At 37.6% G+C, this 17,154-nt stretch overlaps 1 protein-coding gene across 1 annotated transcript in view; it reads left to right on the top strand.

Annotated features, from left to right (window-relative positions):
* The window catches only part of TARP (TCR gamma alternate reading frame protein), a 31,765-nt gene that overhangs the window by 2,458 nt on the left and 12,153 nt on the right, over nt 1–17,154 (top strand). Inside the window, exon 3 of the mRNA XM_088797818.1 lies at nt 14,897–14,960. Coding sequence (XP_088653944.1) covers nt 14,897–14,960 — 64 coding nt within the window. The remainder of the gene's footprint in view (nt 1–14,896; nt 14,961–17,154) is intronic.

Raw genomic sequence — 17,154 nt, 5'->3', positions numbered from 1 at the left:
AATCCTGCATGTACTATCTTTCTGTTTTTGTTGCTGTTTTTCCTGTACAGAGATTACCTATAAGTTACACGGCTCAGACTCACAGAGGAAATCATCAAGGGCCAGAAACCATGGTGGAATTTCACCTTATGTCATCATCACAACACTCTTGCAATCTAGTGATCATGTTTCCCACTTCACTTTTAATAATTTGAGGCGTAAGGAGATAAAATTACTTTTTAAAACCCAAACCCCATGCTTCTCCAACTTTGCCAGGCCATCCTGAAGAAGTTCAGTGTTGATTGCCACCAGGCATTTTGGGGTGGATGTGAGATGAAGCCTCTCCTCCAGGAGGAAGAGGATTACTCAATCGATCCTGAGGGACTGTGTCACAGCACGACCGCACACTTCCTTCTGCACAGGCCTCACATGCCGCTGGGAGTGTGAGGTACTCACCCACGATGGACAGTCCCGTCAGGATCATTTGCCCGGGATTCTGCTGGGAGCCTTGGAGGGTCACGGTGGTCATTCACTCAGAACTGCTGCTCTTTCTCAGGCCCTGTTCTAATTCATATCATGTTTGTGACAATCTGTTGATCTGCTATTATAATTCGTGTTTTGTAGATGAGGAAACACAGGCATAGAGACGTTATTTAATTTGTCGGTGGTCTCTGAGGTATCGAGTGGCGGGCTGAGTTTCTAGCTTCAGTGTCTGTCCTTGTAACCACCATGCCACCTGCCCCTGAAACACTGGCAGTAGAAATGGCATCTAATTGGTAGTTTCTACAGCTAAAGAGAAAACAAATTCTTATTCACAAAATAATTACTGAAACAAATAGGTTAGTATTCTCAGCTGAGTCTTAATTAGTGTTGTCTTTTTAGAAAAAGTATAAATTCTATGGCTGTTTGACTTTAGAAATATAAAACACTAACAAAATATAAAAATAACAACAATAACATATTATTTCTTATTTTTTTGAAATAATAGAAGTAAATAAAAAAGAAATATTTTCCTTTAAGACATTTTCTAACAGGACATCTGCCCCTGACATTCCTGAAACACAACCATGCCTATTCATTTATGAACTGTCTATGACTGCTTTTGAGCAGAGGAGAGTAACCATAATGGAGATCATTTGACCCCCAAAGCTGGAAATATTGGTTATCTGACCATCTACAGAAAAATTTTCCAGCCTCTGATGTGCAATATAGTTAGTGTAACTATAACTAAAATTCAAGATGCAATAAGAGAAAACATTGATCAATTTTACTACATGAAAATAAAAAGGTTTATGTGGTAAAAAGCAACATAAGTAAAATCAAAGGACCAATCAGAAACTATTAGGAAATATTTGCAACCTGTTCAGCAGATAAAGGCCCACTATCCCTAATGTAAAACTACATTATAAAAATGAAGAACGAAACATTTAAAATATCCTATAGGAAAACAGCAAAAGACATAAGAAGCCAATTCATGAAGAGAAATATAAAAAGAGGTTCAACTTTACTTATAAGAAGATAAATGCAAATTAATACTATGTGGTGATACTATTCCTCACCCATGAAATTGGCAAGAATTTAAAAGTTTGACAATACACTAAGTTGCTGAAGCTATGGGGGGAAATAGGCACTCATACGTTGCTGGTAAGAATGCAAAATACAACCTTTTGTAAGGGAATTTGGAACTATCTAACAAAATTTCATATGCATTTACCTTTCACCTAGAAAAAAAAAAAACTTTAAAAATTTACCCTAAGGTCCAACTTTCGACAATATGAAAATACATATGCATAAAGTTAGTGATTGTGTAACCACAAAACATTGGAAATTACTTAATTATCCAAAATAAGAGGTTGATTGATTATTTTATGAGACATGTACAATGGAGTGCTATACAGCTGTAAAATGAAATGAAAGGTGCAAAATTATCATAATTCTATACACAGTTGACCCCTGAACAACTTGGGAGTTTCAAAAACCCGTGAATAACTGTTTTTTTTGTTTGTTTGTTTTGTTTTAGCACTGATAATCTTTTTTTTTAAATTTTATTAGTTTCAGGTGCACAAGACAAAGCAAAACTTAGACTTTTATCATTTATATCCCTCACACTGTATGAACCCCCTCCCCCCCATCCACTATCCCTCTGCAGTGAATAACTTTCGATTCTCCAAAATCTTAACTACAATAAGCCCTTGGTATCCATGGGAGATTGGTTCCAGGATCCTCCTACACATATCAAAATCTGCAGAAGGTCAAGTCATGGATACAAAATGGTGCAAAACAATGCATACACTTGTCAGTCTGCATCTGCAGATTCCCAACTGTGGGTTGAAAATAATATTTTTGGTTAGCTGTTGGTTGAATTCACAGATGCAATACCCAAAAGCCAACTGTATTTATTGAAAAACATCCACGTGTCTGTGGACCTGTGCAGTTCAAACCTTTGTTGATGAAGGGTAACTCTATAGGAAATTAACAATAGGAAATTAAAAATTTTTTAATAATACTGTTTATGATGGCAACAACAACAGTATCAAAAAAACCTATATAATATTTAGAGATAAATTTAACCAAAAATGTGAAGGATTTATTTGCTGAAAACTACAAACATTTGGTGAAAAATTATGAAGAAGAATTAAATAAATGGAGAGACATACCATGATCGTGGATTAGAAAACTCAATATGTTGAAGTTGTCAAACTATTTTCAAATTGATAAATAGACTTAATGTAATCCCAATTAAAATACCAGGAGGATTTTTTTTTTTTTTTTTTTTTTTGTAGAAATCAATAAGCCGGTTGTAAAATTTATATGAAAAGTCAAAGGACACAGAATAACAAAACACTTGTGAAAAAATTAAAATCTTAGGCATACTATTAAGCTACAATGATCAACACGGGGGGTACTGATGAAAGGATAAATACGTAGACAAGAGGAACAGAATAGAGAATCCAGAAATAGGCCCACACATAAGTGGTTAACTGATTTTTAGCAAAGATGCCAGGGAAATACGTCAATGGACAAAGGACAACATTTTCACAAATAGTTTTGGAACAATTGTTTGTCTATGTGAAAACCAAACAAACAAAAACAAAACCTCAATCCACATCAAACATCATATATAAAAATTGGCTCAAAATGGATTACAGGGCTAAATGTAAAACCGAAACCATTACACTTCTAGATGAAAATACAAGGTGGCAAGAGAAAATCTTTGCCACCTTGGGTTAGGCAAATATTTCTTAGGACGCAAAAAGAAGAATCATACAAGAAATATTTGATGTGTTGCACTTTCATCAAGATTAACATTTCTGCTCTTTTCAAGATGATAAGAAAATGAAATAGAAGCCACAGCTTAGGAGAAATTATTTTTAAGACACATAACAGAAAAAAGAAAGTTGTCTAGAACATACAAAGCTCTCTCACAACTCAATAATAAGATAAGCAACCTCAATCAAAAACTGAGAAAGAGGGTCAGCATGTTTTCAGATATATAGAGAACTAGCAATGACATTGCACCCCTCTTACAACAACATTACAAAAAAAAAGGATAACCTGAAAATAGTGACTTTATTTGAGCCCTTCAGAGAACTGTGGTTGCAGGGCAAAAGAGTTACTCAATTTGGAAACAGACAGTCATTTGCAGGAAGAAACAGGAGTGAGCATTTACTTACCTTGGACAGATGCTGTCAAACACCAGTTCGGCTGGTCAGAAGGTTAAACTAGAAATTTGTAATAAAATAATAAGTGTGAGTATGGACTAGTGGAAGTGTGTAAACACTTAGGGCCACACATACAAGGTATTTCCCACTACCTTTTAAGGTTTTCTCCAGGAAACCCCTAAGATTCTTGAAGGGAAGATCAGGGAGAATGCACAAGAAAGCTTCCCCTTTGGTGCTAGCTGCAGGAGGAACAGCAGCTACTGCTAAAACCCACCCAGACCTAATGCACCCAATTCCACTGTAGGGGAAAAAAAAAACCACACAACTTAATTTTCAAGAAAAGGTACAGATGGAATTCCATTGCAGTTGAAGGAGGGAAAAGGAGGCCCCGACCAAATCTTTGTCCAGAACCATCCGCTATTTACACAAAGTGACAAGATTTCATCTGCAGAAGGATGGGCATCAAAACCATGGCCTGAAGGAAGTGGATACCTACTGCAGGTGGGGGAGAGAAAGAGGATAAAAAATGTTCTACCTCAAAAAGAGGGCAAGAACATTTGTGAAAAACACATTCTCAAGACCCAGTTTTACTGTACCTGTTTATGATTGAGTCCTAACCCATATATCAGTGAACATCCCTCTTCTTCTCCTCTCACCAGCATGCTAACAAATCTTGAGTAAAAATAACAGTGAAACAGAGCTAAGGGCACTTCAAGAGACAGGCTGTCTCTGGGGAGCAGAACAAAGGGAAGACTCAAACCCAAGTGAGAGTGCGGCAGGATGAGTAGCCTAGGAAATTCACAACGCCCTCCAGGATAAAACATGAGGCACCTCACTGGTTACACAAGTAACAAGTGATGGTATCCAGCACCTGCAGCTGGAGAAAAACTATACCCAGTTTCATCCAGCAAGGCTAACGCCCTTGACTTGGACCTAACTGTTAGGTAATTACAATGTCATTATAATCTCATTCACATTGCAGTTATTACAATGGGACATTACCAAAATCTGCCCCCTGAAAGTATGAAGACCTATGGTCAGGATTTCCTCAGTGCAATTCAGTCTCTGAGTTCCCCAGCACTTCCCTCTCAAGTGTGTATTTTCAATTCAATAAACTGCCTGTGTTTTCCTGTATCTGTCCCACTCTTGAATTCTTCCTGATGCATAGACAAGAACCTGGTCACTGCTGTTCTGGGTTGAGTCCTTTCTTGGACATCCCTGTGAGCCTCCAATAACAAGAAGTCAAACACAAAGTATGACCAGACACATTTTAAGTCTCTGAACACCACCAACAACAAACTCCAACCTTGCTGACTAAACAACAAACTTCAAACCAAGTCTGACTCCCGACTAGATTAAAACAAACACCCACATTAAAGGCCGAGAACACAGAATGGTGCACTCATTTTCAAACATAAAATATATTTACCTCAGTATCTATTGTACCATACAGCATGTCCAGCTGCAACCAAACATTTCAGAAGAAGCACAGTCTGAATATGCAGAGCAATCATCAGTACCAGGTTGAGACATGACACAGTTGCTGACACTAACAGAAGGGAATTTAAAATAAGTATGATTAACATGTTAAAGTCTTTAATGGAAAAGGTAAACAACATGCAAGATCAGATGGGTAATTTCAGCAGAGAAATGAAAATTATAAAAAAAGAATGAAAGGAAATGCAATAAATTAAAAGCACAGTAAAAGAAATGAAGGAGGCCTTGGAAGCCCTCACCAGTAGACTCAATAGAGAGAGAGGAAAATAATATAGCAACATGAAGATAGCCCACTGGAAATTACCCAGACTGCAATGCAAGGTGAATAGATAGAGGTATAGTGAGCAGATAATCTTAAATTAAATCATAAAAAGTACAGACCTGTGGACACCATCCAATTTGTCAACACATTTATAACTAGAATCCCAGAAGCAAAAGGAAGACACAATGGTAAAAAAGAAATAGTCGAAGAAATAATGGCTAAAAATCTTCCAGAATCAGAGAGATACCAAAGAAAAGACAAAGAAAATATCTTGATGGCAGTCAGAGGGGATAAAAAATGGAAGAGTTCACAGTGGTAAGATGGTTCAGTTGGTTAGAACACAAGCTCTGAAAAAGAATGATGCTGGTTAGATTCCCACGTGGGCCAATGAGCTGTGCCCTCCACAACTAGATTGAAGAACAACAACTTGGAGTTGATGGGTCCTGGAGAAACACACTGCCCCCAAAGTTCCCCCCACAAAAAAAAATAGAAGACTTTTGTCAGAAACTATGCAAGCAAAAGACATTGGAGTGAAATCTCTAAAGTATTGGAAGAAAAACTGACAGCCCAGCAAAAATATATTTCTCTCTGCATCTGCCTCTCCTTCTTCTTCCCTTCCTCCCTCTCTGTCTCCCTTTCAATTTTAGACCATAAAGGACTTTATAGTCCTTTAACAAAAAAATGGTGTCTTTACACTAATGTAATCATCAGATGGTAATAATCACACAGTAATGACAGAAATCTGCCAATAAATTCTGTTAGCAGACCTATTTCCACAGGACGTTTTGGGGAAAAACCATGAGCCCCACTTGCTGCGGGCTATGGGTCTTAGCTGTGTGTGCAGAGCACCACTTCCTCTTACTAAATCAGCCCTTGGATTTGCTCTGTCAACATCCCATTATTCAATCACCTCAACTGACAAGTGCTGGCAGCATGCTGCTCCTGCCGCAGGTCATGGTGGTGGCATCCCTTTGGACTTGTGAGTGGATTTACCCAGGGGACATCTCATTCATTCAAAGGGAAATGAGAGAAAGCAGGACAGCCAAATTAGCCCACTCAGGTGGAAGAAAGCCACAGGGCCATTCAAACTAAGCTGACAAATTCCATCCGTTACCTTGAATTCTTCAGGAAGAAAATGGAAACTTCAGACCCCAAGATTTTCATTAATAGAGAACAAATGTGTACCATTTTAATCAATGTCAACGTTTTACTAACTTTGCTTTTGTTTTTGTTTTAGATACAGGTGGAGACATTCGAATAACACAAGTCATAACATCCATTACCAAGAAAATAGGAAACACAGCGTTTCTTGAATGCCAAATAAAAAGAGATATTTTAACAAAGAGTAGATATATACACTGGTACCGACAGAAGCCAGACCAACCACTAAAACGAATTCTGTATATTTCCTCAAATGAAAATGTTGTCCATGAGCGAGACGTTAGTGAGGAAAGATACGAAGCAAGGAAACAGAAGAGTGATTTGTTGGTGAGCCTCAGGATACACCGTGTTAACGAAGCAGATGCTGGGCTGTATTACTGCGCCTGCTGGGATACACTGCATGGAAACACTCACTGTCACTGAGCAAAAACCCTCCCATGCGTCGCACCTGTGCAAACACACACACCTCCTCCTACTTTCTACCTCTCAGAGGGACGTGACTGCTGTCTATAGAGACGTTTTTCCTGCACATGTGTACTGAGCAAGATATGAGCTCGAGCCAAAGGACCCAATTTGTGATGCTTCTTTCAGTTCGGTCACTTTATCATCTATACTCACCTCTCTGGAGCCCATGCTGGCTTTTCTAAGTGTCCCCAATTGTCTCCGCCTCACCATCTATAGGAAGCCACCTGGGAAGGATGCCATAATCCAGTGTTCAACATGGTTGTTGTCTTGAAAAATGAATGAATGAATGAGTGAATGAGTTGTGGAAGATACAAGGGCTTTTGAGTGACATATACATGGGTTTCATTTTCCTGCTTCAGCCTCTTATTTACAGCATGACCTAGGAAAGTCACTAAATTGGTTATAGTGTGTTTTGTCCATGTTAAGTGGACGTAGTAGTAACAACCATACAGAGTTGCTGAGGATTAAACGAGGTTTCATATATAAAAATTTTAACATCGTGTTCAACAAATCACAGTGTCCTTTCCCGTTATCACTAAATCACTTCGCTGAACCATCTCAGGAACTCTAGAAATGCTATCTTACATTGTCCTCCAAACAACAGTAAAGTGTAGCTTTAATTCTGAAAAGCTAAGAATTGTGAATAGGAAAAGAGTGGAGGGAAACAAACTAAGGAGATTTTTTTTCACTCCAACATCTTTCTTCATTCATAACACAGTATAGTAACATCATGGCATCTAAAGTAATACCTACAGTAATTGGTGATATTTGCTAAACTTTGTGAACTTTATGCAAACTATTGATTTATAAAATGTACGTATTTCTACTTACAGTGGGAATATTATCTCATATGTTATTATAAAGTAATACTTTCCTTTAAATATCATGATAGTCATACATAGCTACCCGCATTCTCACAAAATATGGTGAAAAATTTATAACTGAGGAAGTTAAAAGAGCTCAAGGATAGGCATATTTGAAGCAACATTTTAAGGAAAAATGGGAGGAAATTGCTACCAAGGCAAAGTTATCACTGAACTATTATAACATAGGTTTTTGTATGTGGTCTTCTGGGATCCATAGTTCCTTTATACCAGGAACATGATAAAATAACACCACGACAGAGCTTACTGAGAAGGATTTCCATTGGTTCTAAAGCAAACCTTCCTCTTCTATCACTGCCTCTTAGAACAAGGGCTGTCCCTGCATCTCACATCCTTATTCACACCCCGAGGAGTGTCCATTCTGACTAGTCACTGGCAATGCCAACCCTGTGTATTTTCCTTTTGTCTTTGGCTTGGGTTTGTAGGTTGACTTTTCTCCTTTCTTGTCGTGTCATTATTTTCGTGTCCAGAGTCAACCTTGCCAGTGCATCTGAGTTCTCTCACTTGCTTTTCAGATGGAGACAGCAAAATGAGAATATCTCAGTATCAACTCTCCCTTACCCGGACACCAGACAAAACAGTGCACATAAGCTGCAAGCTATCTGGGGTTCCCCTTGAGAATGCCATTGTGCACTGGTATCAACAAAAAGAAGGGGATCTTCTGAGACGAATCCTTTATGGTTCAACCAAGAGTTACAAGCAAGACACACCCAATCCCCGCTTGGAGGCAGACACGAAAGAGAATGGAGTCTTTTACCTGATAATCAATAAGGTCATCAAATCCGATGAAGGCACCTACTACTGTGCCTGCTGGGATCTCACAATGTCACAGAGTCACAAGGGACCTGTAAGAAAACCTTCCGTACTGCCAACCCTCCACTCTTGTCACCGAGGAAGAACCACAAACGGCTCTTCAATGATCTTGATCATAAGTTCATAGACTGTGTGGACAGGAAGGGCCCTTAGGACACAGCTCAATGCCCACACTTGAAATGAGGAAACTAGGGGCCAGAGATGGCAAGTGACTTGTTCAAAGTTAGTTAACCACAAAGGTGGGGATGCACCTGCATTTCAGGTTTTCAGTCCAGTGTCTTTTCCTGCCTCTCTCTCATGGTCAGTGTTGAACTTCTTTAGCAAAATCGTACTCCTTTTGAAAGGAACCCCTAACAACTATGCCCTGTCTTCATAAGTGATGACCCTAGAACCCGACATAGTCTGATTTGCAGGCAAGTATGTGACTCTACACTGTTGATAAGGGATAAAACTCACCAGGTGACGGACTCCGACTCCGTGTAGCTCCATGTTGTTTTCCCAGGGCTACTTACTTCCCTTCGTTTCTGTAGTCTCCCATCTGTTCTGAAATGCTCAACCGTTAGAATATTCTCCATGGCATACACACCAAAATACAGGTATCTGGGAGGTGGAGATTGACGTTTCATGAATGTATCTATAAATCTTTCCCAGTTACAGGAGGATCTGCCAAACTAAGGCCTAAGTTCCCTGTTCTTCACGCTGATACCTGCACCAGTCCTGCCTGGAGGGTCATGTACTGGGTTCTTAATTTGTATGAGACCTGAGACAATAGACAGGAAACCCTGGGAATTGAACTGTCATTGACCAGGAAGTAAACCACAAACCAGGCCAAACCACATGGGGCACCACCTGAGACTATAACTGGGGGTCCAGAGAGCCCCTACCCAACCTCTTAGATCCATGCAGAGAACTCCCACTTCTCTCTCTCTCTCTAACTTAATGAAGTTTAGAAACTCTTTTTCCCCCAGCTACACATGCAAGGTAATCAGAAAGCCCATGACAGAAATAACTACTTAATCCAAATAATGTTTATAATTTGAACTGTATGACCTGAATGTTCCCATGGAATCTCCTAGTGTAACCTAAGGACATGGGAAAAGAATCTAAATTGTGGGATTTATTTGGATATTTGAACTAAATTAGATGCAGTCCTCACAGATTTTTTTACTAGGTGCTTGCATTGACTGCCCATTGCTTTTAGGGTATGCAAATCAACCATTTCACTTACTTTTTACTTAGCTTGCTATTTTCTATGATTCTCAGAAAGCAACAGCCAATATCCTGTGCTTGACCATTTGAGATACAGATTTTCTAATTTATCTAGACCTGGAATAGACCTGGAAACTGTCCCTGCCACACACATCTTTCCAACTTCACCCAAGATATGTGAAGTATTTGAAAGAACAGAATTTGGGATCTGGTGAATTTGAACTCAAATCCCTGCTCAGTCTGAATTCCTTAGCTCCCAGTTTCCCCTCCATCTTATAATAGTAATAACCATTGTAGAGTTAAAGCTGAAGAGGGATACATGTATGGATGGTACCTAATTCATAGCAGACTGGAAATTTATGAATTTTCATTCCTTTTACTAGCAAAGAACACAGAGCCATGGCTTGTTACTTTGGAGTGGGGGCGGGGGCGGGGGAGGAAAGGAAAAGAGATTTTGAGCTAAGGTAGAATGTTTCTTCCTCATGAGAGATTCTTCCACATGCAAGTGCCTTTCATGCATACTGTTCAAAACCAGCAAACAAACATTTCTTGTTTACAAAAAGAAAAAACAAGTGCTTCATCCAACACGTTTGACTGTGGGTGCTGTGTAAATTAAGAAGCATCTGAATTGTACATAGTGGCATGTAAAGTACCCAAAGTTTAAAAGATTCCTAAGACTCTAGGAGAAAACGAAGTTCAAATGAAGACAGATGGTAAATTGCTAAAGGGAAGAACCTGCTTGAAAGTGAAATGATTGGGCCTCTGCCAATCTCTGCGTTGAGTTTTAATAAACAAGTAAACTCAGTACTTTCCAATGATCTATTGTACTATTTAGAAACATACCTGATTTCATCTAAGTGATAGGTGAAATCAACATTATATCAGACTGTGAAAGCTAGTGGCTCACAGATAGTATGAGATTTTATGTCTTGTACATGTCTGATAATATGTTCATGTTTCTTTAGGATGGCCTTTGGCCATCTTTCTTATAGAAATTTCTGGAACTTATTCACGTACCAGAATTTAATTAAAAGCCATAAAATTTTCTAGAAGATAAACCAAGATGAAAAGGATGTATAAATTAATATTTTTGTTTCAAAATGGCAACCACAGCCTTAAACAAAACATAAGATGTATCTGCATAGATTTTGATGGTCTACCAAATTTGGTTGAAGTTGGTCAAGTATGAAATCATCATCAAACCTGAAAAAGTGATGCAAAACTTCAAGCAATTCAGCTGAAACTTGTGTTTGACTTCACTTGACTTGCTTATTTATTTATTCATCCCTCATCCTATTTGAAGTAGAATTTTAATTGACTCAGGTATTCACCTCAGAATATGGTGAGTGAGTTGTGTATGTGTTACATAAAGCAAGATTAAAAGCAAAATTACCAATTTCTGTACACAAAGCTGATTCCATTATTTCTTAGAAAGTGAATTCCCTGTAGCTGAACTTTCCCATAATCTGTTCTAAATACACGATCTCATTTGAACTCTGTAAAAATCTGAGACACAGTTATTATCATCTCCATTTCAAAGATTAGGAAACTGAGGCTCTGAGAAGGACACGTTCCCCAGGAATGGAAGAGCAGGAATTTGAACCTGATCCTTCTGATTTTAGAACATCTATTTTCTTTACTTTCAATCTCCTTTATGGTAATTTGATTCATTTCACGTGAATCCTTTTAAACCCCTAATAAAACTGCTCATATTTATTGCATCAGCACTTCTGTCCATCCCCACTGTCACTGCAATAACGTGGGTCCCTGGACTCCTCTTAGTGGCTTATGGTCATCATCCTTGAAACATCCTTACACCAACCTACCTTCCAGCTCATACATTTATCTTCCTAAAGCACAGATTTGATTGTGTCACTTTGGTTAAGCCCTCGCCATTTATTCCTTTTTAGAAATGTTTATTTGAAAATACTGTAAAGAGTAAAAACTCTTCAAATTCCTCTTTCTTAAAAATTATGTAAAAGTGTCTCTTACCCCCTTTCCATTCCAAGCTCCTTTATTGATGGCACACTCGGTCTCCTGCTTGTTTTTCCTAACTCACATCTCTAGGTGCTTTTTTTTTTCCGTTTTATAAATGTCTAGAAAAACCTGGCCCATTGTAACCATTCAATACACATTAGCTAAAATGATAAACATTATATTATAATATTATAATAATATTTCTTGATATGTGAATGTGTCCTAACTGCTGATAATATTTATAGCTCTTGTTTTCTCCTTTGCTGGCTGCTAAATAAATTGTATGGTTTGTGCTGTTAGCTCATAGAAGTAAAAGTGCCTCAATTAAATGTTGGGGTCATTTGTATTATGAGAGCTTGTGGAATTGTAAAATCTTTGTCCAGACAATCTGGCCTTTAGACAGTTGTGGGTAACAATTTTAGAAACCTAAATCAGTCTTTAAAAAAATCAGGAAAACCAACTTGAAAATGTGCCTGAGATAACCTGTGGCCCTTCTCTTATTTCAGTGTGGTCTGGGTCTCTTTGAGAATGCAGACTGAGAACAAACTCTGCATTTTAGACTGATATGCCTACCTGTTAGTCTCACACACAATGCCTTACTACGCAGGATCTCCTGTTGGGGAATACTAACACACGTTTGCCAATACAGTTTAAAATCCATACTGCCTTCTTAACAGGTGAATTTAACTCACTTACATTTAGCTGGTTATTGATAAAGGCTTACTTTGGCCATTTTGCTGTTTTCTATATTGCTTATATTTTTAAAACATATTTTAAAATTACATTTATTGGGGTGAAAGTGGTTAGTAAAATTACATAAGTTTCAATTGTACAAGTCTATAATACATCATCTGTATGTCACATTGTGTGCTCACCACCCAGAGTCAGTTCTCCTTCTGTCACCATATATTTTCCATCATCATATATTTGACGCCGTTTACCCTCTTCTACCACCCGCTCTCACCTTACCCTCTTGTAACCACTAAACAATTTTCCGTATCTGTGAGTTTTTGTTTCTTTGTTGTGTTGTTTCTTTGTTGCTTTCAGTTTTTTACACCACATGAGTGAAGTCATGTGGTTCTTGACTATTTCTGTATGACTTATTTTGCTTAGAATAATAATCTAGATACTTTTTAATTTAAGTTTTCATCTACTTGGAACTTATTTTATGTGGTATTAGGGATATATTTATTTTTGTTTTTGCAACAGATAATCAATATTCCAAAGCCAGTTTTTAAATAATCTATCATTTCCTTACATTTCAAAAACTCAATATCATATTTTAATATGCTTAGAACATTATTCTGGTGGATTTCGTTTTGTTTTGTTTCATTATTCTTTCACCACTATCACATTATATCAGTAGCTTTGTAAATAAGTGTTAAGATCTACTATGCTGAATGTCTATTCACTACTGGAAATTATTTTTCAACTATCTCATATTTATTCTCCCTATTAGCTTTTAAAATCAACTTATCTTGCCCACCCCAACCCTTAAAACATAGAACAGAAAATAAAATGCTGTCATAATTCTGATTGGGATTGCAGTCAATTTATATGTATGAATTTAGGGAGGATTAGCTTATTTATGATACTGAGTTTTCCCTTCATGGATATGGTATGTCTATCCATTTATTGAGGGTTTATTTTATGCTCTTCAGTAAAATCTTGTACTGTTTTCTTCTTATAGTTCTAATATTCTCTTCTAAATTAATAAAATATTTTATAACTCTTTAATTACTCTTTTGCTTTTTATTACTTAAATTCTTCATGGACCTTGAAATATAGACAACTCCTAAAGCTCCTAATAAGTTTGCTCATGGTCTTGGAATAAGGAAAAACAGAGCACAAGCTATCAGAAAGGGATTGATTAGCCATCATTCACACCTACAATGGTGCAAAAAGGCATTTGACAGCTCCAAGTAATAAGCTGCAATTTGCAGTTAAAAAAAAAACAAAAACAAAACAAAGCATTTCAAACATAATTTTCAGCAGCCCTTTCAACCTCTCCCACTGCGTTGGGGGCTGTGATCTGCTGTGAGTGGACAGGTGCCCACTGTGACCACCTCATCCCTTCATTCTCAGGGGCAGAGGCAGTGTTTGCTCACTGGACTTAGGCCAGGACAGGGTGAATCTGAAAAGGAGATGGGAATCGTCAGGGCTTGTCCTCCCTGGGTCCTGGCAGATGGACAACTCACCTGTGCTCAGTAGCACCGAGTTGCTTCCCACAATTTCTTTGTCTCCTGATCCATAATGAGTGGCATAAGATTATCGAACAGCTTCAAGAAGCTTCTTCTTTCAGCATAACAGAGAACTGGATTTTTGTTTTTAAATTTTAGTTCAAATAAGAAATCTAACATTTCATTGGAGATAGAATTCTACAAATTTCTTCTTTTATTCCAAGAAGAATTGTGTCATCACAGAAATTATTTTCTCATTTGGGATTGCCTGGTGAAGGATCACGTTGCCAAATGATAAAAGTAGGTTTATTAAAACCGAAGGCCTTAGTTCACATTTCTCAAGTAATTTTGTGTTGGCAGATTTGCATTTTCAGTTACTGAAGAGATATATATTCCCAAATTGCTAAGAGAGAAGCCCTGGTGTTTCTGACAAAAGAAGAACCTCTCCTTTGATGTTATCTCTGAGCAGTTTCACAGATTGAACACCTGGAGATAAAAAAAGCTTAATTCTCTGAATATCTTTCCTGGTGATTTAGAAAAGTAGCTGGTTGACCAGTTGGTCCTGATCTTATCCTGCTCTTATTCTTTCCATTTTGCATTAGTCCTTTTTGATGATTACTGCCTTGGTGAAAAATAGACAATTGGGCCAACTTATCTGAGGAAACTTAAGAACTATCAGATGCCAGGAAACCTATATTCAAGAACTTCCAGAGGAACCCAGAAGATCAAATGGCCAACACAGTTTTTTCCCTTGGTCTTGTCAGGAAGCTTAGGAGAAGGTGAGATTTTTGTAGGAGCTGAAACCAGTGTGATAGTTCCGGCTGGATCAAGATCTTTGCAGAAGGAACAAAACTCATAATAACTCCCCCTGGTGAGTAACCTTTTTCTAATTTTACTCTAGTGGATGAAAATCCTGTAGACTCTCTTGAGACAAAATAATTTAGGATGACCCCTCTCTGCCTGCCACATTCGTGGCCTCAGCACATGATCAGCACTTTTGCAGCTTCTGGTCAATGTATATGGAAACAACACTTCTTTGTAAGTGGTTTATTTACTTCCCCGCTTGTAAACAGATTGAAATTCTACTTTTAGAACACACACACACACACACACACACACACACAAAGGGTAGACTCAGGTAGAAATTACCATGTTTTGAGGACCATGTCTGTAGACTATTGTATAAGTTATTGGTAAGATACTTTTCTTGTAAATGTTCTTTTAATTGAGAGGCACTTCTATTATCTCTTCTCTATATTTGAGGTAAAACATAGTGCTCCTTTCTCTCAATAATCTGCAAAACCTGTATTATCGGATTTCATCTCATCCCTAACACCAGCACAAAAACTTAATTCTTATAGTAAATGAGTAGAGAACACAATAAATCTGCCTTCTTATTACTCTAGCTACTTAGAGGGTAGGCTGAGATCAGTCAAAATTTATGCTATCACAAATATTATCATATTGCCTGGAGATGGCACAGTTCAGTGGTATTTTCAGCTCAATAATCCATTTCAGCTCCAAAGTCCATAAAAAGAGTTTGCATGGTTTGCATCTTTGTTTGTTCATTCATTCTCTCTGCGCTGAATGCTGGAGATCAAAGGGTGAACAAGACATAGTCCCAACACTCAAAAAGTTTCTAATCTAGTGAATAAGTATTCTAGATTCTGGCTTGATTGGGCCCTATGTTCTTTGGCCAGTGGCTGCCAGAAAGGCAGGAGGTCTTGGGTTCATGAGCTCATTTTCTTTCTTAATTTATGAATAGTTATTGCTTATAAAATCCATATATTTTGTTTGGTGGAAGAATTTGATACGATGGCCCAAAACCGTCCCATTAAAGAAATACTAATATTAGGTGATACTTATGAAGGGCCAGACACCATGTTAAATAGTTTCAATGCCTTATCTCATTCTGCAACAGCCCTGTGTAGGAGAGGCCCTTATTCCCATTCCATAGATGAGGAAATGGAGGCTTGGACTCTTTTGGTTATTTACCTAAAGATCACATGAGTAATTGCTGTGGACCATTATGTGATATTAGAAACAATAAGTCACGTTTTTATATTATGAATATTTACTCTTCTATAGCCTGACCTTCTAAGTTAAGTCTTTAATTGACTACTTAATTAGTAATAGCTCATAATTTGTATTACTATTCATGCATGAAAACAATGCTTCTGCTTCTAATCATGGCACAGAAATTAGTTCTCTCTCCCCCCAAAAAAGAGATCAAATAGTAGTGTCGAATATGCATTCATTAAATACTGAAAATATGATTCTTAGGGTATTTCTATAAAATGACAAGTCATTTTGACATTGTTCCACTCAATTTTCTTTGTGTAGTGCCATCATATTTGCTAGAAATGTTGTAGCTGGAAAAAGAACTATAGCAGTTGTACTAAAATGCATAGCTAACTAATTGCATAACTGAGGCTTGCATTCTACTTACCATGGAACAGCTGTAGGAATTCCAAACCGAATAAGATCCTCTGATGAGCAGGACAGGATTTATAGTCAAAGCCCTGGAAACTGGAAGGGTATTTTCAAGTCCAAAGGAGCAGTCTTTCAGCAATAAATAGCTAAAGAGACCATTATTAAGAATTCGCACTCTATAACAGCTTATCTGGTCTACTATCAATGGGAATTATATTCTGGAAATAAGTTATTTTAGAATCAGTCCAGATACCCACCCCTCAATACATATAAATAAAAAATACCTGGAAACATATTGAAATACATTTATTAAATACTCAGATATATTATTCCTATTATTGTTCCTCTTTGAAAATTAAAAATAATACATTAACTCTCAATTACACTGTAGGGAAAGATCAGATTTCATACATGAAAACCCTTACAGAGAGGAGATTTAGAAAATTCAGACAAAATGGTGACAAGATAAAATCATACTCTCCAACGTATGTGAGTTGATATGGAAATGACATAACCCAAGTTGCCCAAGCAGAGAAGATTAAACTAACCAAGCTGCCCAGGCAGAGAAGACTAAGTTCTTCAGTCTGGACTACCTGTATATATAATGTGTTTTCGCTTCAATTGCATCTTGG

Source organism: Rhinolophus sinicus, chromosome 4 (genome assembly GCF_057876585.1).
Source record: "Rhinolophus sinicus isolate RSI-liver-muscle chromosome 4, RSI-T2T, whole genome shotgun sequence".
Classification (NCBI taxonomy): Eukaryota; Metazoa; Chordata; class Mammalia; order Chiroptera; family Rhinolophidae; genus Rhinolophus; species Rhinolophus sinicus.
The sequence above is the reverse complement of the archived record's forward strand: the minus strand, read 5'-3'. Positions and strand labels throughout refer to the sequence as shown.